Below are 23,738 nucleotides of genomic sequence, written 5' to 3' on the forward strand. Positions count from 1 at the left end.
CTTGTTTATATTTTAACCTTATCAGCACAGGAAGTCATTTTAAATTTCCAGCACAAACGGCTGTGGGGCTACTTAGCACAGAGGGATTCACTCCACATGGTATCTTAGGTCTTGTTCACATGGGATTCAGCTTGTATAGGAGCATGGATTACAGAAGATTTTGCAAAGCACTTGTAGAGCTTTTGGCAAGCTTTGTTGAAGCCTTTAAATAATACTATTCAGATCCCGTTTCAGAATGTTACCCCACTTGTACCAGCCTGTATATATGCCATCATTGCACTTGGACACTTTTCCATTTTCTGGGCTGTAATAGTTTGACTGACAAGAACTTGGTCATGCAACAATGTACCCAAATGTATAGAATTTTTTTGAGACAGGGTTTCTTTTAGGGATATCAAATACCCCTGTTTTTAGTCATAAAAAAAACAAAAAACATTGGTAAAAAAACAAAACAGTTTGTAAATTAATTTTACAGAAATAACAAATAAAGATAACAGACAGTATGAACACCATAAAAAAAAAAAAAGAACAAAAACAAAACAAAACACCTTTTTGGAAAGTTTTGCAAATGAAGAAACATGCTGATATTTTGATAGTTCAAATATGGAACATGCTTATTGGGTACTAGATACAATGCATCATTAAATAAGAGGCCCAGTCTGTATAAAAAATAAATAAAAATCCTGTAGCTGAAGACCTTTAATAAAAGGACACTCACCTGTACAGGGATCCAGCTCCCTCTTTACCCGGGCTAGTTCGTCACTAGCCTTCAGGTTCCCAGCACTAGCAACCTAACTGTGGGGAGCCGGATATGCGCCTTTTAGCTTCACAGCCATCTGTCCACTGCACATGCACAAGACGTGTTGTGCTTTATGATCAGTCCCACAGTCTTCTGGGACCTGTCACATGTCCCAGAAGACTTGGGGGGGGGGTTGGCCGCTGGATCACTTGGCCGCCGGATGCCCGTTTCCTACTGCTCATGCGCAAGTTGCTTTGTGAACGGGACGCACTGTGTTAGGGAACACACAGTTCCCAGAACACAGCGCACCCCATTACCCAGAAGACAACTCGACGAGGCGATAAGACGAAAATCACAGAGGAGCAGGAAGAAGGCAGATTAGGAAGACTGCCTAGCAACAGGGATTTCTAACAAGGTAAAAAAAAAATATTTTTTCAAATAGTTTTTTGTTACTTTTTTTAAGAATATTAATGATTTTTTTTTTTAGGGTGGCCCTCTACTTTAAATTGTTTTTTTCCCTTGAAAATCTGCAACAAAATTGAGAATATATATATATATATATATATATATATATATATATATATATATATATATATATATATATATATATATATATATAATATAAAACACAATTTAAAGTGGAGGGCCACCCAAACAAAAAAAAAAAAAAAAAACCACAATATTCTTTTAAAAAAATAAAATAAAAAAAAAAACAAACATTTTTTTTTTTACCTTGTCAGAAATCACATCTATATATTATACACACACACATACATACATACACACGTTTGGGGGTTCCAAGTAATTTTCTAGCAAAAAGAATGCTGATTTTTTTTTATATAGAGAATTGGCTTGGACTGGAAGCGGTTAAACAAGCTAGGAGATCTAAGAAAGATTCAACACTACGTAGAGATTGTTGAAAGCCTGCTAGCAGCGTTCTTAGTGGCAATCAGCACGCCAATAAGAACTGTGAACAATCCAAACAGGCTCAAGAGTTCTTTAAAGGCTTCAAGAAAGTTGCGCTAAACCTGGCAAAAACTCTGCAGTCATACAAGCTGATGCCAGTGTGAACAAGGCCCAACTGGTTAACAATTCTATACCTCACGTTTATCAGCAATGTCTATAAATGGGAAAAACTGCATAATATCTGTGTACAGGCGATCCCCTAGTTACAAATATCCAACTTGCAAATGACTCCTACTTACATAGGGAGACAAGAAGTGAGAGAAAATCTACCCCTAGGAAGAGAAATTCACTCCTGTAAGGTGTCTCCACTGATGCTTTATCACCAATCCTTGTTTCAACGAGCCAAACTTTTCTAAATCAAATTTTCATTGGGACAGAATGCAGGGTGAAATCTTCTGAACAGGGGCACAGACAGCAAAACAAATGTTACCGGGGTGTTAACCCTTCCCTAGGTTATAGAAAAAGCTTAAAAATAGTTTTTTTTGGCTGGAGCTACACTTAAAAAATGTACCTGTTCCGAATTACAAACAAATTCAATTTAACAAACCTACAGACCCCATCTTGTTTGTAACAAGGGTCTGTAGATTATATCAAAATAACTTAGAATACAATTTACAGATCACTGGTGTAAAAGATTCACTGTACACACAAGTCTGTATAAGTTTGAAACAAGAGCATAGGTCACAGCCTGGTCTCCCCACATTTTAGAATTCTAGTGTAATGCCGCCAACAATGAGCACCCATCTTATACATGCTCAGGATAGAAAGACAATGCTATGTAGAACTGTAGAGACACTCACAGCCCAGCAGTATGCTGCAGGTCTGAAATGGAGTATACTGTACATTAAATGTATTAACATCTGTTAACAGATTTCACATAAAAAAAAAAAAGTCATGTCACGCAGGTGCACATAAGTATCTTTTGCTGAAACACAAAAATGTACAAAACTGATGATACTAAAAATTATAGTACTTTTAAACTTGTGAAAATATAAAACAATTTTTTAAGAGATATTCGTCTAAATACAACTGACAGCAATTTCCTGTATGAACTGTCTTGCTTGGCAAAGGTTTCATAATTCTTACCAGCCAGTCCGTGACCCATCTCATGTCATCTCTCTACCTACAGACCACTCATTGGAAAGATGGACAACATCACAATACACAGATTCACTGTCCGGTCAGTTGGCCAATAACAAAAAGGTGCGGTCCAGCTAAAAAGAATTTCAAACCCCTGGACCGGTAAAACATTTCAAGCATATAGTATTATACTTCAACTATGCATCTAAGGGTTGTTGCTGTTATGCAAATGATTAAACAGCAGGTAAAAAGACTGCATATATAAGCACGTTGTTACTTTTTTTTGGAAGAATTGCCAACTTCAGACAACTTTGCCTACTTATCGCAGATCAATTTTGCCAATTAGACATATGCTTCCTCAGAGGATTTCAAGCATGAGCCCTGTTTTTCTTCTACGGTAGTAAAATATGTGACAGTCCATTCACTGACAGAAGTTCAGTGAGAAGCTGATGGCTGGGAAGATTCAACAGCTATTACATAGAATAAAAGGCAACAAAATTTCTCTCTGTATAAAACTGGAAAAAAAAATCAGTCTTCAGAAAACACAGTCTACCAAATCATATACCCCTGTAGACCTTTGCAGTATTAGTGCTAATATGCATATTCAATTTTAAAAGAGATTATATATACATTTTAGATGCATGTATAAAAAAGCATTTGAGGAGTTGTTCTTTGGCATTAACCAGATAACTTATCTTTTTGAAAAAATGTTTGCTACCCAAGCTTATTTATTTTGAAGTTAGTTTACCAAGAAGCCAGGAGATAATGCAGTGTGTCTGCGTCTAGATTATAAAGGGTTAAGATTACAGGCGGCAAAAATAAATTAGGAGAAATACCATGAAGGGGTGATTGATGACAAACATCTGATGGTCAGTGTCAATAAAGTGCTCCTTTTTGTAGCCTCTCCCGTTTGTGCTAGATACGGACAGAGGACCCTGGGATCAAACAGCAAAATCCCAAATTGTCCCATCCCATGGATGACGTAGAGTCCATTAAGCAGTCACACTTTAGGATCTTTTGGGGGGAGGTCAGTAGCAGCCTTCCTTCCAGCTGTCATCTTTCATTAAGCCATAATTCTTGGGAGCTGGCAATGATCTACAGGAAATGTAATGAAGATGAAGACATCAAATTAGAAGTTAGTTTAATAGTCCTAATGTACTCACATCTAACAATGCAATGTCTATTGTATGAACCACCAGCACATGGGAAATGAGGCATGCTCATGTACTTCCTCTCCATAAGTCAGAAATTGCATATGTGCTTCAATAACAAATGACTATCAAGTTTGGAATTGTCCTCTGTGCATTGATGAGAGAATACAATTACTTCAAAATCAAAGCATTGCTGTTAACACTAAAGTCTGTTTTTGTTACAAAGTCAAAAAAATTAATGAACAGTAAGCCTGCAGAAATATGAAAGTTACATAGAACAGACTATGACTACATTTGTGCGGGTGATGGCAGCAATAGAGATCTGCCAATTCCTGCTGCTGGTTTTGCCACCTGTGAGTGACTAGCAGGTAATCCCTATGTGAACAGCCATGGGATAGTTGCGGCTATTGTTGACCTGTCTTTAAAGTGTACAAGCTCCGAGACCGCAGCTAGCTGCTCACAGGTGACAAAAACAGCAGCAGGAATCAGTAGATTCCCAGCGCTGCCAAGTCGCACCAAGCCAAGTCGCCATGCAAATGTAGCCTAAGGTAAGACGCATACCAATTCAAATATGCACTCGAATAAAATGAAATATTTACATAATTAAATCTAAAATGATCATGTACCATAATCCCAGTGTAAATAATTAGCACACAGTGTCCTTCAAGCCTCTAGCCAACTACAATGTACACGTCAGTATTCTCAGGTTGTGTCTTACCACTCATATTAGAGGTAGTGAGCCAGTCAATAGTAAATGGCTTCAAACATGCTTGGGACAAAAACAGATCTATACTCAGACAAAAAGGAAAAAAAAAAAAAAAAAAAGGATATCTATACACACACACACACACACACACACACACACACACACACACACACACACACACACACACACACTACTTCCAAGAATCTCTGGAACCTTTCCCCTGTCTAAAAAGGAAGAGAAAAAAAAAACAATAAAACGCTATATATAAACCTTAAATGTGACAAGTAATGATGCACATACAATTTTCATTCAACATCTAGTCAGTCTGGACTGATTTCAAATTCACCCACAAATATAGAAATATAGGGGCCTCGAAATGCATATTTTACTGGCAGAGTTTTTTAGGCAACTATAGGAAGCCCTCTACATTCTTCCTTATAGCAGAACTGTAGGCAAATATTGAAATGCATAGGTGGATTGTTTTACCTGTTAAAAAGATTTGAAATTCTGCTCTGCCAGTCTTGCAATTTATCTGGCACATGGCACAGCTGGGAGGTAGCATATGTTTCCCGTTTCAGCTATGAAGCATCCTTTGCCACTGCCCTGCCAGCTCACTAGATACTAAATCAGCAATAGCCCCTCTGTCCAATGAGCATGGAGTGACACAGGAAGCTGTAAAGCTAAATTAGGAAAAAGTAGCCTGATCTTAGCTGTGCAGCGTGGCACGTGGCAGAATTTCAAGACATACATACTTTCATATCCTTCGGCATGCAAGACTAACTACACATGTATTTGTGGGTTTAAAAAAACTGGATTTTTAAAAACAGCTTACCTGTAAAATCCTTTTCTTGGAGTACATCATAGGACACAGTGTCAAGTAATTACTGGGTGGGTTATAGGCCTACCTTCAGGTGTTGACATGGTTATAATCAATAAAGGAAGATGACTCCCCTATATAACCCCTCCTCCTTCCAGGAGCACTTTTTGTAGCCAAGCAATATAAGTAATATACTCTCAACACATAAAAACAGAGGGGCGGGAGCTCTGTGTCCTATGATGTACTCCAAGAAAAGGATTTTTACAGGTAAGCCATTTTAAAAATCCTATTTTCTTTATCGTACATCATAGGACACAGAGTCTCAAGCAATTACTTGGTGGGATGTCCCATAGCAATGAGGGAGACACAACCCGTAGGGTAACCCCCAGACCTGAGGACTTATACTGCTGCCTGCAGCACACTCCGCCCGAAGGCGATATCCTCATTCCATCTTGCATGCACTTGATAACATTTTGCAAATGTATGTACTGAAGGCCAAGTCGCGGCCTTGCAGATTTGAGACCTGGAGGCCTGGTGACGCACTGCCCAAGAAGCACCAACCACTCTGGTAGAGTGCGCCTTAATTTGAAAAGGGGGAATCTTTCCCTTTAAATCATAAGTTTGAATTATAACTTGCCAAGTGCACTTAGCGACAGTGGATTTTGACGCTGCCTGTCCCTTCTTAGGACCCTCTGGCAGAAGAAATAAGACATCGGTCTTACGAATCTGAGCAGTTTTCTTAAATACATTTTCACTGCTCTCACTACATCAAGACAATGTAGTGACCTTTCTTCCCTGGAACAAGGTCTTGGGGAAAAAACCCTGGCAGGACAATATCTTCATTCAGATGAAAGCCTGAAACCACTTTTGGCAAAAAACCTGGACGAGGACGTAACACCACTCTGTCCTCATGACTAATCAAATATGACTCTTTACAAGAAAGAGCAGCCAATTCTGAAATCCTCCTTGCTGAGGATATAGCAAACGAAAATATCAGCTTCCTAGTCAGAAGGACTAAGGGAACATGCTGCAACGATTCGAATGGTTGTTTCTGTAACACTGACAAAAACGAAATTTAAGTCCCAAGGGCTTAAGAGTGATTTAACTGGCGGATTAATCTGCAGCACTCCTTGCATGAAACCCTGGACTAAAGAATGCATAGCAAGCAGTCTTTGAAATAAAAATTGACAAGGCTGAGACTCAGCCCTTAATAGTACTGAGGGCCAACTTCATCTCTACGCTTAATTGTAGAAAGGTAAGAATTCTGCCTATGATATATCTCAGAGGGTACCAACCCTTGGACTCACACCAGGAAACATAAGCTTTCCAGGCTCTCTCTATAATACATAGCTCTAGAAGCTGGCTTCCTAGCATCAAAGTAGAGATAACTGACCTGGAAAGCCCACGTTTATTCAGAATGTGGGTCTCAATAGCCAAGCCCTTAAATTTAGCATTCGTAAAGTAGGATGGAATATCGGCCCCTGAGATAGCAGGTCTGGCCTTAGTGGGAAGAGCCCTGGACCCTCCACTGCCATCCTTACGATCTCTGCGTACCATGACCTTCTGGGTCATGCTGGTGCTACCAGTATTACCGATTTTCTTTCCAGCTTGATCCTGCAAAGAACTTGAGGTAGCAACTGAATCGGGGAAACGTGCAAAAAACTGATCCCACGGGGTCACCAATGCATCTGTTCCGCATGCGAGTGGGTCCCCTGTCCTGGATGCAAAGTTGACTAGCTTAGTGTTGAATCTGGATGCTAGAAGGTCTACGTCCGGAGTCCCCCATGTTCGGCAAACAGCCTGAAACACCTTGGGGTGAAGAGACCATTCTCCTGGGAATAACTGCCGGCGACTTAGATAGTCCACCTGCCAATTCTCTACTCCCGGAATGAAAACTGTCGATAGGCATGGGACATTCTCTTCTGTCCAAGTTAGAATCTGGTTCACCTCTCTCTGAGCTGAGAGACTCTTGGTGACCCCTTGTGATTGATATATGCTACAGCTGTGGCATTGTCAGACTGGATCCTGGCAGGACAATTCTTTAACCTGAGGTCCAGGTTTCTAGAGCCAGATACACTGCCGGAATCTCTAGGATGCCGATAGGCAAGGCTCCTACTCCCCAGCCTGAAAGGCTGGCATCTGTCGTTACTACCTTCCAGATAATTGATCTGAAGGACTTTCCCTTCAGCAGGTTCCAAGATAGTAACCACCACCTGAGGCTTTGGGACACTCATGGGGACAGCCACATTGGTAAGTCCAAAGCTTGAATCGTTTTGTTCCAAGCAGACAGAATACTGCTTTCAGTTTCGAATGGAATTGAGCATAGGGAACTGCTGCGAATGAAGCTACCATCTTCCCTAACAACCCCATGCAAAGGCAAATTGAAGGATTTCTCTTCGTCCTGATCATCCTCACCAGCTCCTGTATGGAGCTGATCCTTGCGGGAGGCAAGAACACCCCTTTTCTGGGCTGTGTCTATGATCAGGCCCAGATACTCCAGCCTTCTTAGTGGCTTTAAGGAGGATTTCTTTAGGTTGAGACTCCAACCCAAACCTTCCAGGTAACTGCTTGTGATGGCTACACCTTGCTTCAAGCAAGCCACTGACGGGTCTATTAACAATAGATCGTCTAAGTAAGCCAAGACAGTTATGCCCTGTGCCCTTAACCTGACTAGAGGTGGGGCTAATACTTTAGTGAATACCAGAGGTGCTGTAGCAAGCTCGAAGGGCAAGGCTATTAACTGGAAATGCTTCTGTTCTACTTTGAACCGCAGAAACCTCTGGTGAGGAGGAAATATATGGACAAGCAGCTATGCATCTCTGATGTTGATGGACGCCAGAAGTTTTTCTCCTTGAAGGATGGAAACGACTGACTTGATTGACTCCATGCAAATGGAGCGGATTTTCAGGAACCAATTTAGATTACGTAGATCTAGACTTGGTCTGATATCCCCATTTGGCTTTGGTACCGTAGTTAGGTTGGAGTAAAACCTCAAACCTTGTTCTTGTTTGGGAATCTGTCTGATCACCCCTTGAGCCAATAATCGGTCTAATGCTTGCAACAGGGATTGCCTTTTCACTGGATCCTTGGGAACGTTTCATCTCAGAAAACGAGATGGTGGAAACTCTCAAAGCTCTAGCTTGTATCCTAGAGACACTGTGGAGAGAGTCCATTTGTCCTGAATCTCCCTTTGCCAGACTTCTGAGTACATCAGAAGTCTTCCCCCTACCTTGGTGAGGGGAGATGCCTCTTCATAAGGAGGTCTTGTATTCTGCTTTGCAGACTTGTAGCCCCAGGTCTTCCTTTATGCCTGGTCTGATGGCAGAGGCCGAACAGTTTAACCAGTTGCTGACCGCCGCACGACGATGTAGGTTGACAGAATGGCACGGGCAGGCATATGGGCGTACCTGTACGTCCCTGCCTTCCCGCGGGTGGGGGGCCCGATCGGGCCCCCCCCCGGTGCCAGCGGCGGTCGGAATCCGTTCAGGAGCGATCCGGGATGAGGGGGCGGCCATTCATTCATGGCCACCCCCTCGCGATCGCTCCTGACGAATGGAAGTGCAGCATGACATCACTTCCTCTCCTGTAATGTAAACACAGGCAGAGGAAGTGATGTAATCTCTCCTCAGTGTCGGTATTTTTCATCCCGGCACCGAGGAGAGAGGATCGGTGAGTTGCACCAACACTACACTACACAGTAGAACATGCCAGGCACACTCTCACCCCCTCTTCACCCCCCCAATCACCCCTGCACCCCCAGTCACAGTGACACCAATTGCATTTTTTTTTTATTGCATTGGTGTCATTTGTGACTGTAATAACTGTTAGGGCAGTTAGGGTTAGCCCCCTTTAGTTCTAGGGTACCCCCTAACCCCCCCAATAAAGGTTTAACCCCGTGATCACCCCCCGTCACCAGTGTCACTAAGGCTGGGTTCACATTGCAGCGGTTTATGAGAACGGATGTGATTCGCACCGCACTGCAGTGCAAATCACATCCGATCTCTGTGCGATGCGAGTTCAGCCATACAGATAGTATGGCTGAATTCGCATCGCACCCGCCGCAAACTCGCGCGGGACCCTTTTTTTGGTCCGCAGCAGAATCGGATCGCATGGGTGTTCACACCATGCGATCCGATTCCTGTCCGAGTTTGCAGATCGCACTGCGATATGCGAACTGATCTGGGGGTGTCAATAACATTTCACCAGCAGTTCGCATAGGGCAGTGTGATGCGGGAACCTGCCGCGGATTTGTGGCGTTCCCGCATCGCTCCAGTGTGAACCCAGCCTAATAAGCGATCGTTTTTCTGATCGCTGCATTAGTGTCACAGGTGACGCTAGTTAGGCAGGTATTTAGGTTCGCCGCAGCTTTTTATAGCGCCAGGGACCCCCATATACTACCGCATAAAGCCCCCTGATTGCCCCCTAGTTAACCCTTTCACCAGTGATCACCATATAACTGTTACAGGTGACGCTGGTTGGTTAGTTATTTTTTTTATAGTTTCAGGGCACCCGCCATTTATTACCTAATAAAGGTTTAACCCCCTGATCACCCGGCGGGTGATATAAGTTTGAGGGTCAGATAGGGTCTGCGTCGCCCCAGGCAGCGTCAGGTTAGTGCCAGTACCGCTAACACCCACGCGCAAAGCATACACCTCCCTTAGTAATATAGTATCTGATCAGATCTATATTAGCGTCGCCAGCAGTTCCCAAAATGCATTGTTAGCCGGATCAGCCCAGATACCTGCTAGCACCTGCGTTTAGCCCCTCCGCCAAGCCCAGCCCAGCCCACCCAAGTGCAGTATCGATCGATCACTGTCACTTCCAAAACACAACACACATAACTGCAGCGTTCGCAGAGTCAGGCCTGATCCCTGCGATCGCTAACAGTTTTTTTTGTAGCGTTTTGATACAGTCGCTGACAGCCTAGGTGCTTTTTTACCTGTGAGTCTCACTAGTGTATCCCTAAATTTAGGGGTGTCTACTTTCCAAAATGGGGTCATGTGCCATCTTGGCATTTTATGGCCTTCAAAACTGCGATAGGTAGTGAGGAGTGAAATCAAAAATTTACACCCTTAGAAATCCTGAAGGCAGTGCTTGGTTTTCGGGGCCCCGTACGCGGCTAGGCTCCCAAAAAATATATATAGCACCTTATAAGTTTACACAGACACATTTTTAATACTCTCTAGGTTCATATATATTTTTGTTGTTGTGATCAACCTGCTCATTTGGCATATGGCTATATAAGTTGGAATTAGTGTTTTATACATGCACTCATGGGTTTGGTATGATATTTATATTCTGTGACACTTCTAGTATATTATAGATAGTAGTGTAAACCACAACTAGCACTAAATTGTACTACTCATCAGTGCGCATGAGGGACGATGCAGCTTTTCGCGGCCAATTTGTCAGGAAATGGCTGGTGTTAGCACTTCATCACCACACCATGGTTAATATGGTGTCCGGATGATTGAAGTGCATCATTTTTATTATTATATTGTAATATAAAATGAAATAGTTCAATTCACCATAATGCAGAATTTGTCACTAGATGCAGCTTATCACTTGCTACCAGCTTGCCACGTTGCCTATCACCAGATTTCCACATGCCACATCGCCTGCCAACAGATGCAGACTGCCACATGCCATCAGATGCAGATTGACACATGCCACAGTCACATGTCACCAGATGCAGATTGCCACAGTTCAGTGCCACCAGATTGCCATGTCACCAGATGCAGATTGCCACAGACACATGCCACCCGATGCAGATTGCCACAGTCACTTGCCACATGCCACCAGATGCAGATTGCCACAGACACATGCCACCCGATGCAGATTGCCACAGTCACTTGCCACATGCCACCAGATGCAGATTGCCACAGTCACTTGCCACATGCCACCAGATGCAGATTGCCACAGTCACTTGCCACATGCCATCAGATGCAGATTGCCACAGTCACTTGCCACATGCCATCAGATGCAGATTGCCACACAGTCACTTGCCACATGCCATCAGATGCAGATTGCCACAGTCACTTGCCACATTCCATCAGATGCAGATTGCCACAGTCACCAGATACAGATTGCCACAGTCACTTGCCACCAGATGCGCATTGCCACAGTCACTTGCCACCAGATACAGATTGCCACAGTCACTTGCCACCAGATGCAGATTGCCACATGTCACATGCCACGTCACCAGCCACATGCCACCAGATGCAGATTGCCACATGTCACCAGCCACATGCCACCAGATGCAGTTTGCCACAGTCACTTGCCACCAGATGCGCATTGCCACCGACACATGCCACCAGATGCAGATTGCCACAGTCACTTGCCACCAGATGCAGATTGCCACAGTCAAAAGCCACCAGATGCAGATTGCCACATGTCACCAAATACAGATTGCCACAGTCAAAAGCCACCAGATGCAGATTGCCACATGTCACCAAATACAGATTGCCACCAGATGCAGATTGCCACATGTCACCAGCCACATGCCACCAGATGCGCATTGCCACAGACACATGCCGCCATATGCAGATTGCCACATGCCGCCATATGCAGATTGCCACATGTCACCAGATACAGATTGCCACATGTCACCAGATACAGATTGCCACATGTCACCAGATACAGATTGCCACATGTCACCAGATACAGATTGCCACGTCACCAGATGCAGATTGCCACATGCCCCCAGATGCAGATTGCCACATGCCCCCAGATGCAGATTGCCACATGCCCCCAGATGCAGATTGCCACATGCCCCCAGATGCAGATTGCCACATGCCCCCAGATGCAGATTGCCACAGACACACGCCCCCAAATGCAGATTGCCACAGACACACGCCCCCAGATGCAGATTGCCACAGACACACGCCCCCAGATGCAGATTGCCACAGACACACGCCCCCAGATGCAGATTGCCACAGACACACGCCCCCAGATGCAGATTGCCACAGACACATGCCCCCAGATGCAGATTTCCACAGACACATGCCACCAGAAGCAGATTGCCACAGACACATGCCACCAGAAGCAGATTGCCACAGTCACTTGCCACATGCCACCAGATTCAGATTGCCACAGACACATGCCACTAGATGCAGCATTTTAAATGCAAATTGTCACTAAGCACAGAGGCAGTGCAGTGGAGTGGAGTGGAGGGTTCCGCGTGAGAGAGAACAGAGGTGATGCGGGGCGGGCTGTGAGAGATTATGTAATCTCTCTGCTCCCCCGCTTCACCTCCAACAGTATACTGGCCGGGCTGTGTGGGCGGAACAGCGGTGATGTGGGCGGAACAGCGGTGATGTGGGCGGAACAGCGGTGATGTGGGCGGAACAGCGGTGATGTGGGCGGGCGGTGGGAGATGTCGTCATCTCTCTGCTCGCCTGCTTCACCCCCAGCAGTGTAGCGGCAGGGCTGTGTGGGCGGAAGTGCGGTGATCGCTCTGCTCACCGCCGCTGTCACTTCCGGAGAATTCTATGATGGGGAGCAAAATATGACACTACACCGCATCTCAGTGCACACTTCGCGGCCCGGCTGCAAACGGGCTACGGCCCGGTAGCGGGCCGCGGCCCGGGGGTTGGATACCCCTGCTTTAAGGACTGACAGATGCCTATAGCTGCAATTGCAGGCTGAGCAACAGTACCTGCTAAGAAAAAAGGGATTTTAACAGACCTTCCAACTTCTTCTCTGTTGGATCTTTAAGCATAAGTGCATTGTCCACTGGGTAAAAAAAAAATGCTTTTTTTTCACATTGGAAAATCGCAGCGTCAACTGCTGGAACTTTCCATCTTTTAGTGAATCTTTCTTCCATAGGATAGAGCTTTGCGAGTCTCTTTGAAAGGGAAAAAATGCTTATCCAGATGATCCCATTCGGTATAAATAAGCTTTTTTAGTAATGCGTGGACGGGAAATGCATGCAAAGGCTGTAAAGAACCCAAGGAAGAGACCAGCCCTTCGGCTAACTCTGTTAGGGGTAGCATGCAAGTAGAGCGAACCATCTTTGCAAGCCTCTGTACTTCAGATTGTGAAGTAGGGATCCTTGGGAACTTCAAGTATTGTTTCCTCCGCAGAGAAATAATCCCATGTCTTTCCTCCCGATCATCTGAGGGCAATACCCCGTCCTGTCCCCATAATTCTCTTGGACCCGCCACTGACTGTAAAGAGTCTAAGGTGGGGGAGGGGAATCTAGGACGCGATTAAAGCTGCTAACCATCCTTCTAAGCCTTGCAAGGCAGAGGAAAATGCATCTTCAGTCACCTCTACAGGGGCTGAAGTGTGTGAAGCAGTTGCACCACCGCTAGCTTCCAATGGCTCACCCTGGCTTGCCATGTCTTATCTCTCCGCAGAGGAAGACAGTATGGAGGCATAACTGGGATTCCCAGCGCCTGGGGGGGTGACACCTTAGGTACCTTTACGGTAGGTCTGGAAGACATAGTGCAAAGCATAAGCAGAGGTACACACAAAATAACAGTTCTTTTGCTACTAACAATAGTTTTTCCTGTCTGGAAATGCCTGTTTACACCCTTACGTGCCCAGCGCTCTGGTGTCTCTTAGTGTGACCGACTGCCTCTCTTCAGTTAAAAGGTCTTTCTGAAATGAGAGTGTCTGTGATATAAAGCCTCAGGTGGAACCTGATTGGTATCCTCAGTGCCTCCCCTCAGCTATGTGGCGAGTGCTGTGTGTGGACGTTACATCCATACACAGCGCCACGTGACCTTTGCTGACATGCCCTTCTGCATTCTCAGGCCCTGCTAGGCAGCCGAATGGCCAACAAAAAGTAAGGTGAACGTACTATACACCTCTACAAGGGGGGAGGGGAAGAGGAGGGGGGGGAAAGAGGAGGGGGGGTTCTGTCAGCAGATTTATAGTTTTTTTTAAAACCACAGAAGCATAGGACGTTTCCCAATGTTACTAGGTGGAAGTGCTGGGTTGTAATTAAACCATGCAGCTAAAGCAGCTGCGTCAACCAGACACCGCCCATATAGAAGTTTATACACATCTCTGTATTAACAACTGCTGTACTTTTTACCAACTCCCACAAGATTTTTTAAGTAAGAACCCCCTCTGCCGCTGGGACCACACATGTTCTGAGACAGAGCTGCACTAAGACACATCATAGGTAGTGTAAGTTACTCCTTATAGAGACATATAAGGTATATTGAAGGAAAAAGCAAAGCTTCTTCCCTTACCTTGTACTCGCTGCAGGATACTGCTGATTTAACAGACAGATCCAACTTTCACCCATCACGGTTGGCTGCGTTTAAAACACACTCAAAGACTGGGGCCCTTTTAAAAGGGGTTCCGCTCCTTTGGGCCTTGTATAGCGCCCCTCAGGACAACTTTAGGAAATGTAGCAAGACCAAAAAGAGTCCTGGTTCCTAGGGTCCAGCTCTCAAAGAGAAGCATTACAGGCAAAACCTTGTTCTTGTATCGAGGTCCAGGTACCATCCCTATGGCGACGAGGATGGATCTGATTGTGAAGGTTTCTTTAAATCAAGCATAGATCCCTCCTGGAGCTCCGCAGAGCACATCTTCACTCGTGACCAACACCTTAGACACTGGCGAAAAAACTGAGTGCTCCTGGAAGGAGGAGGAGTTATATAGGGGAGTCCTGTATTGGTTATACCAGTGTCAACACCTGAAGGTAGGCCTATAACCCACCAAGTAATTACTTGAGACTATGTGTCCTATGATGTACGATAAAGAAAAAAATAAATATCCAGGGAAAAATAGTTAACATTTAGGTTTTGTTGGCTGAGATTTTTCCCAATTCACAATTTGCATTACACTGCAATATAAATGAAGACTAGGTACAACCATTGTAAATATAATATATATTTGAATGACTGACATGGCGGGAAGGCAGAAGCCCTACATGGCTACGTTTGTATTTAAATTGTGACAGAGAGATCGGGGAGATGCTGCAGGAGTGGAAGCATGTTACATGTTTCACCCTACAAAACAGGTGGGAACATGTAACATGTTCCCAAAGGTGAACTTATCCTTGAGGTCCTCTAAGTTGCGAGGTGGCGCCTCCTTTGATTGGACTTGTTTATCCAGTATAATCTCAGATGCTTGATTGGATTAATCTGGAAAATTTAGATTGCTCCGTGGTCCAATTCTGATGCTCAATTGCCCATTGTAGGCACTTTTGGCACCCTGACCAGTCAGCCACTATGCAACCCCATACATAAACTGAGATACAGCGTGTGGTCTGACACCTATCAGATCCAGCATTAACTTTCAGCAATATGAGCTACATTAGCTCTGCAAATGGATCAGACTACACGGACTAGCCTTCACTCCTCACGTGCATCAATAAGCCTTGGCTGCCCATGACCCTGTCACTGGTTCACCAGTTTTCCTCCCTCGGACCACTTTTGGTAGGACCTGACCACTGCAGACTGGGAACATTTAGCAAGAGCTGCAGTTTTGGAGTTGCTTTACAATATGGCCCTTGTCATAGTCACTCAAATCCTTACAATTGCCCTTTTTTTTTTTTTTCCCAAAACATGTTCACTTACTATAATTACTTAATATACAGTACCCTAACCACTTTCAAATGCCATTGTAATAAGATAATCAATGATATTCACTTTATCTGTTAGTGGTCATAATATTATGGCTGATTGGTGTATTTATGAACACATTTTGTTTCATAATATAAGTTTTATTTAAATAAAAAAGGATTATTAATAGAAAATACAGAGCAATTAATGTATTGCTTTACTGAGTAAACCTCATAATATGAACAAAAACTTCAGTTACCTGCGGACAGGCTGTGCAAGTTTGCTGCGAGGCACTGGTATGCTTCCTCCTGAAGGCGTGCTAGGTCTGGGCAGTCCACTCCTCATTGGCGTGCTGGCTCGTCCAATGGGACTCGCAGAGCCAGACTGCTGGCTAGGAGGTGGCCCTGTTGGAGGGATGTTCTGTGCAACAGTGGTTGCTTCTTGTGCAATTTGAGAACCATGATTAGACAACGCCTTCATAGGCTGTCGTAACGCCAGTGGAGAGGTTGTTGCAGGGGAGCGCAACTTGCAAGGGGAAGGTACTGTCCAAGGAGAAAAAACAATGGTTAGTACAGAGTTTAGAGGAACTGTCAGGATGCTCTTCATTTTATGAGCATTAAAATCACTTTCACAAACAAGCAGAGAAGACTAGTTGGGAGAATCTAGAATTGCACGGGTTCATATTCTCCAGACGTTCTGTCCGGGAAATATGATAAAATATTTGCTGAACAGAAGCAAAATAAAGCAAATCATATGCCAAGAGTGTATTAAGAGTACTGAATTAAAACGATGAGCAATTAAATGGCATATAGGTCCCCATCTTACATTCGATTACCAATAATAAGACAACACAAGCAACACTGATACACCAATTCCAAAAGAATGCTTCTAACTCAGCGCTTCTGTCTACAACCACTCAACAAGTATTTACCTGAAAACACAGCCAGCCTGTATAAGTATCATTAAATGCCAAGTTCACCCTTACTAAAAAAGTTAAATAAATAAATGCACAGGATTTTGTAGGTTAAATGTGCATTTATTTTTTACACAGCAGGCTGCAAACTACTCATGACTACATGATTGTGGGTGCAATGCCAGTCATGCCCCCGCAGACACTTAGTACACCTCCATACGGGCAGACAATTGAGGGTTTTTGGAGCGCTAAATACAGCTCTTCCAAACTGCCCTGAAGATACTGCTTGCAGGACTTTTTCTAATGTCCCGCAAGCGCACCACCCCAGTGTGAAATGTCACACTAAAATGAATGGGAGGCGGTTTTCATGCATTTTTTCTAGCGCTAAAACGCCTAAAAACCACCTCAGAGTGAAAGGGGCCTTTGGCTTTCCTGGCATAGGTGGTTAAGCAGAGGGTAATCTTAAAAGTGCAGCGATACATTGTAGACAACCAAATGTTCTTTGTCAGTATTTGGCCACCAGTAATGTGAAATCCAATGACTGGCATTGTTCACAAGTTTGCTTATCAGTACTGCCATCATCTATGTTAAAATCAATAAGGCAGTAAACCACAGCAGTATAACAGCTATTCTATTTCACTGGTATGCTCACTCTAAACTGGCAAAACATAAATGTTATTGGTAACTAAATGCTGCTATAAATCATCGTTTATTTTATTAATAAGTCAGGAGACTGCGGTGTACTATCCTCCTAAAGGCCCCGATTACAAAGATAAATGGGGTCAGGAAAGAAGAGATGTCTACTTATCGATGGGATTACCTAGTAATTGGGTCTTTTAAAAGTACATTTTATTCAATCACAAAGGGCAGAGACATCAATAGATCTGGGCTGTTTGTTGTAGAAATACAAGTACAACTGGGTAAGGGGCTTTGCCGACAGGCTTTTTTTTTTTTGCATTCCCCTTACAACTCTATGGGAATACCTGCAGCAGGTCAGATGAATCCGTTTAGTTGAATTTGAAGGCTCTCAGAAGCGTCTCAAACCTTTGACGTAAGCCCAAAGTCTGTGGACACAGGTCCTAAAGCAGTTTTCACTTCCAAGCGTCTGTACAACCCAACCAACTACACCCAAAGGGGAGTTACTAAAACTGGAACACACCAAATCTGGAGCAGCTGGGCATAGTAACCAGTCAGCTTTTATCTCAAAGCCGGGTTCACACTGGTACGACAAACGCTCCAACATTGGAAGCTCATGTCGCATGAGGTGTGAAAAGTAATGTTTCCCTATGAGAGCCGTCTTAACTGGTCTGACACAAGTCGGTCTGACTTTGAAAATGCTCCCAGCATTACTTTGTTCCGACTTTGATCCTACTTCAGCCCAATGAATAGCACTAAGTTGTATCTCCCCCATATTGAGGGGATGCTTTCTGGTACGGTTCGGGGGGGGGGGGGGATGGGGAGGAGTCTACAGATTCATGCCAGACACAAAGTGGCGGCATTGTCGGGATGAAAGTCGGATCACCGTTCATTGAAGTCAGACGGATGTCAGACTTCAAGTCGCAGGGCAATGTTGGATCCAGCGTCTTACAACTGTTGTGTCATACCAGGCTTTGAAAAAAAACAGCTAGGAGCCGTTTGGTTACCATGTACAGCTCCTCCAGATTCTGGCTGCCCAGTCTTAGTAAATTCCCTTCTAAGTTTCTTGAATTAGTGCTACACTGAACATATCTGAACATTGTAGTGTCTCAACATTACCTCCTTTAGGACCTGCAACAACCTGTTTTGCTTTCTGGGTTGTACGTGGCAAATTTATCTGCCTTTTTGATGCTGTTGGAACACAAGGAAATATTACATTTCTTAAAAAAAAAATAATGATATCGAGGAACATGGCGTTTATTAGGCGAGGTCATTAGAGTGGGAATGCATAACATAAAATGTTATGATTCATAGTGGGTTGAGAAAGCCGCTGCAGCCTAGAATAAAAAGGGGCGTGTAGAGAAGCGTGGTGGAAATAATAGTTCAGGGTGAAAGCAGCTATTAAGGTTTGCCACTAATAATTAGTATCAGGTAAATCTTAGAATTTTCATTAATGTCAACATCAACATCTGGCACCTACAAATAATTGATCAGCTATTACCTAGACATTTGAAACATTTCTCCAGAAGCAGGAGAAAGATCATAAAAATAAAATGAGAAAGGAGAGCTGGGGATAGCTCTTAGACCACTTTCACACTGCGGCACCTTTCAGGCGCTTTCACGCTAAAAACAGCGCCTAAAAATCTCACGAAAACGTATTTCCATTAAAATCAATGAACACTTTCACACTGGGGCAGTGGGCTGGCAGGGCTGTGAAAAACTCCCCCCTCCATTGAAATTAACGGAAAGCTCTTCAAAAGCACTGTTTTTATTGGCAGTTTAGAAGTGCCTCAGTGTGAAAGTGGCCTTAATGGCATAGAAATTCAGAAAAAGTGAAAGTGAACAGATCCTGGCATAGCCAGCGACCACACATACTACAGTCCAAAGTGTCTGACTGAAGACAGCTACGTTTCTCCACAAACTCTACAAGGTAGTTTGCAGATCCCTCAAGGTTTCTGGCAAACTCCCAATTGTAAGTAATCTTTTCACTTGTTTTAGCCTGATCACCAATCTCATATCAGGATACAAGCATCATCTCCCTTCTCTTGAAAACCACCAAACCCAAAAGGTGCTAAAGAGCTGTTCTTCTCTGCATCCTATAACTGAATGTTTGCTCTTGCCTTAGATGACCACACTTCATTTGTCCCAACATCTGCCAAGGACATATTACAGGTTGGGCCAGAGAAGCACAAAGGATAAGTTGCCTTCCATCTGCCAAGTGGGCAGACAACAAACAGCAGAAGCTCTACAAACTGATCTATTGAAGTGTACATCATGAAGCTTAAAAAGAAATCTCCTTTCTTTTTCATTTAAATAACACGTTATACTTACCTGCTCTGTGCAAGGGTTTTGCACAAAGCAGCCCCAAACCTCCTCTTCTGGAGTGCCCAGATGGAGCTTCTGGCCCCTCTTCATCGGGTGCACCCACGGAGAGCCGCTTTCCATGGGGGCACCCACGCGGGCATGCTCACGAGTCCCGCTGCTGAGACCATTGAAACAGACAGCAGTACTCGGCCCCGCTCTCATGTCACTGGATTTGATTGACAGTAGCGAGAGCCAATGACTCCTGCTGCTATCTATTCTATGAGGACAGAGGCGGCGTCTGGAGCTGCTGGGCTCATGCTCGTCGCTGGAACGGACAGTTTCAGGTAAGAAAAAAAGGGGGCTCTAGGGGGGCAGCTGCAGCACAGAAGGTTATACACTTTAATTAGAATGAATTAAGGTGAAAAAACTTGAGACTTTACAACCCCTTTAAGAATGATCTACTTACAGAGCTCAAAAGGACGGTCATTATATATAAATATAGTCAAAGTATTGGGACGCCTGTCTTTGCATGGACATGAACTTTAATGGCATCCCAGTCTTAGTACGTAGGGTTCAAGATTGCGCTGGCCCACCCTTTGCAGTCTTAGTCCGTAGAGTTCAATATTGAGTTGGCCCACTCTTTGCAGCTATAACAGCTTTAACGCTTCTGAGAAGGCTGTCCACAAGGTTGAGGTGTGTGTCTATTGGAATTTTTGACCATTCTTTCAGAAGCGCATATGTGAGGTCAAGCACTGATGTTGGACTAGAAGGCTAGGCTTGCAGTCTCCAGTTTAATTCATCTCAAGGTCAGGACCCTGTGCAGGCCAGTCAAATTCCTCCACCCCCAAACTCGCCCATCCATGTCTTGTATGGACCTTGCTTTGTTCACTGCGGAGAAGCCAGGCCTTCTTGTTCAACATCAGTGCCTGACCTCACAAATGCTCTTATGGAAGAATGGTCAAACATTCCCTTGTGGACAGCCTTCCCAGAAGAGTGGAAGCTTTTATAGCTGCAAAGGGTGGGCCAACTAAATATATTGAACCCTACGGACTAAGCCCTTGTACACACGGTCGGACATTCTGACAACCAAATTTTGTCCGAAACTGTTGCATACACACAGTCGGACAAAGTTGTCCGATCGTACTTAACGTGATGACGTTATTTCGTTAGGACGGGACAACGTTCAGGCTAGTAGCCAATAGCTTTGGTCTAGGAATTTGATCTGGGCATGCGTGGCACTTTGTCCGATCGGAATTCTCTACACATGATCGGACAAAGTCCGATCGGATCATGTTGTCGGAAAATTTTATAGCCCAGCTGGAAAACTTGGTCCGTCGGATACTCCGACGGAAACAGTCCGATGGAGCCCACACACAGTGGGATTATCCGACAACACGGTCCTATCGGACATTGTCCATCGGAATGTCCGACCGTGTGTAAAGGGCCAAGACTGGGATGCCATTAAAGCTCATGTGCGTGTAAAGACAAGTGTCCTAATACTTTTGAGTATTATAGTGTATATAATAGGGGTGCAAGTGATTGTCACCAATCCTTGATCCGAACGGGTCACACCGTGATCCGCGGAGCGCTCCGCGGTCTCGGCCTTAAGAAAGGCCACAGCTTCGGCCTAGTTCCGAAGCGGCGGCCATCTTGGTGCACCCATCGGCGTTTACAATGGGACGGAGCGATCACTTGTAAACAAGCCAGCATTATGGAGACGCCGGTTCCTCTCTCCCCTTTGTGTACTGATCTGTACAGTGGAGGGGAGAGATCGGATGGCAGCAGTGCTGTGGGCTGGATCTGTAGAGCCCACAGCGCTGCTTTGTGTCAAGTGCAGTCACAGCCATCCCTCCATACTCTGGCCGATACCCTGGCCAATACTCGGCCAATAGTACAGTGGGGGGGGAGATGTATATTACAGTGGGTGAGATGTATATTACAGTGGGGACTATATGGTGGTGGAATTTCACAGGTTTTTGCAAATTCAATTATTTGCTGATCCAAAAAATGATCCAATCCGTGAGTTTTTTAATCCGTTGCACCCCTAGTATATAATGACCATCCTTATGAGCTCTGTAAGTAGATCATTCTTAAAGGGGTTGCAAAGTCTTAGGGCCGGTTCACACAGGGGGCGATGCGAGGCGACACCGACTTGCCTCACCGCGACCTGCCGCGACCTCAGCGGCGACTTGCAAATGACTTCTGTATAGAAGTCAATGCAAGTCGCCCCGAGGTCGCCCAAAAGTAGTACAGGAACCTTTTTTCTGAGACGGAGCGACTCGAGTCGCTCCTCTCAGAACGGTTCCATTGTACAGAATGGGGGCGACTTGTCAGATCGCGGCACGGCAAGTCGTGTCGCCCCCTGTGTGAACCGGCCCTTAAGGTTTTTCACCTTAATGCATTCTATGGATTAAAGTGAAAAACCTTCTGTGCTGCAGCTACCCCACCGAGCCCCCCTTTTTCTTACCTGAAACGGTTCGTTCCAGCGACGGTGTAAAGGCAGGCGTCAATACTTTTGACAATATAGTTTAATTGTGTATAGACTGAAATACCAGGATGCCTTGATCAAATCAATTTTTTTTTACCCAATATTGTGCTGTCCTAACATATGCAATTCTGGTATTCGTTGGTCAATTCATTAAGATGAATATGAATATATTGAAACATAAGACAGAAAAATAAATGGAACCATTTAAATTATAAAGACCCTACAGCTGGTGCAAATTAAAATGGAATACTACGTCACAGGTAAACCAAAGTTTTTATTGCAAACATAAAACAAAGTAAAAGCAGCACAAGGTTGACTACACCAGAGCCCTTTTCAGTGTAAATATCAGTGAGAAGCACAGAGGGGAGCAGACTGCATAACTGGGCACATGCATCACAGCAGCTGGCATGCACACAAAATAAGATCATTGCACCTTAATCTAAAAAGTCTGCCATTTCATGTATTTTCACATCATCACATGCAATATTAACATTTGTTTTCTAGATAAAAATAAAAGTATATTGGGCATTTATTTTATCTAGAAAATCACAAGGGTGTATCTACAGGTATTTTAAGTAAACTTGTGACATACACAAGGCAATACCAACTGTGCAAGCGATAAAAAATGGCTGAGCAGAGGTTAATGTCCATGAACACTGCATGTCAGACTGATCAGTGGATCTGAAGATACCAGTGGATGAAGGTATTTGCAAATTCTCAGGATTCCTGTAAAATCTTAACTTGGTCTTGTCCCCTATTGATACTTTTCTGCAATGGTTGGCCTCACTGACCAACATGGATGATTGTGCAGGGACAAACTTAAACAACTCATCTCTGTATCTATAGATCTATGACCAGGTTGAATTACCTAGTTTTCTCCCAAGTTTAAATAAAAAAATAAAGTCTAATCAACATTTCATGGATAAAATAGGACAGGATTAAAACCATTATCAGGTTTCCTGGCTACAAGTTTCACCAGATAGGAATTAGGGAAACTCTGCAACAGGAAACAAATACAAAAAGTATTTTTTCAGTAGTGCAGGGGGAAGTTTAGAACTCAAGACTGCTTTCTATTGCCATCTGTGTCACAGTTGCAGATTTTCCCTCACTTTCAGGGCTGGTTCACACCACAAAAATGCACCCCAGATTTGTTCCGAATGCGTTTCTGCATTCGTGTTTTTGACATGTTACGATGCATTTTTCTTTTTCCCTGTACTAGGGTCCGGTGCATTTTTATTGTGTTCCAGTGCATTCTGGTGTGTTTTTGATGCATTTTACAGCGTCCTAGTCTAGTCAAACCTGAGTAATGCCCTGTACACACGGACTTTGCGACGGAAAATGTGTGGGCTCCTTTAGACTTTTTCCATCGGAATTTCCAACACACAAAGTCTGAGAGCTGGATCTAAAATTTTCTG

General features: G+C 44.2%; 1 protein-coding gene across 2 annotated transcripts in view; it reads right to left on the reverse strand.

Annotated features, from left to right (window-relative positions):
- Window positions 1-3,495: 3,495 nt before the first annotated feature.
- Window positions 3,496-23,738, reverse strand: part of SLAIN2 (SLAIN motif family member 2) — a 98,858-nt gene continuing 78,615 nt past the window's right edge. Inside the window, exons 7-9 of one of the 2 annotated variants that reach the window (XM_077477523.1) lie at window positions 18,651-18,722; window positions 16,242-16,524; window positions 3,496-3,880 (exon numbers count right to left, since the gene is read on the reverse strand). In XM_077477523.1, coding sequence (XP_077333649.1) covers window positions 3,814-3,880; window positions 16,242-16,524; window positions 18,651-18,722 — 422 coding nt within the window. In that variant the 3' untranslated portion in view covers window positions 3,496-3,813. The remainder of the gene's footprint in view (window positions 3,881-16,241; window positions 16,525-18,650; window positions 18,723-23,738) is intronic. The other variant, XM_077477524.1, reaches the window with a different exon arrangement.

The sequence above is a fragment of the Lithobates pipiens genome, unplaced genomic scaffold (genome assembly GCF_037356315.1).
Source record: "Lithobates pipiens isolate NorthernLeopardFrog02 unplaced genomic scaffold, aLitPip1_a1.2 Scaffold_13, whole genome shotgun sequence".
Classification (NCBI taxonomy): domain Eukaryota; kingdom Metazoa; phylum Chordata; class Amphibia; order Anura; family Ranidae; genus Lithobates; species Lithobates pipiens.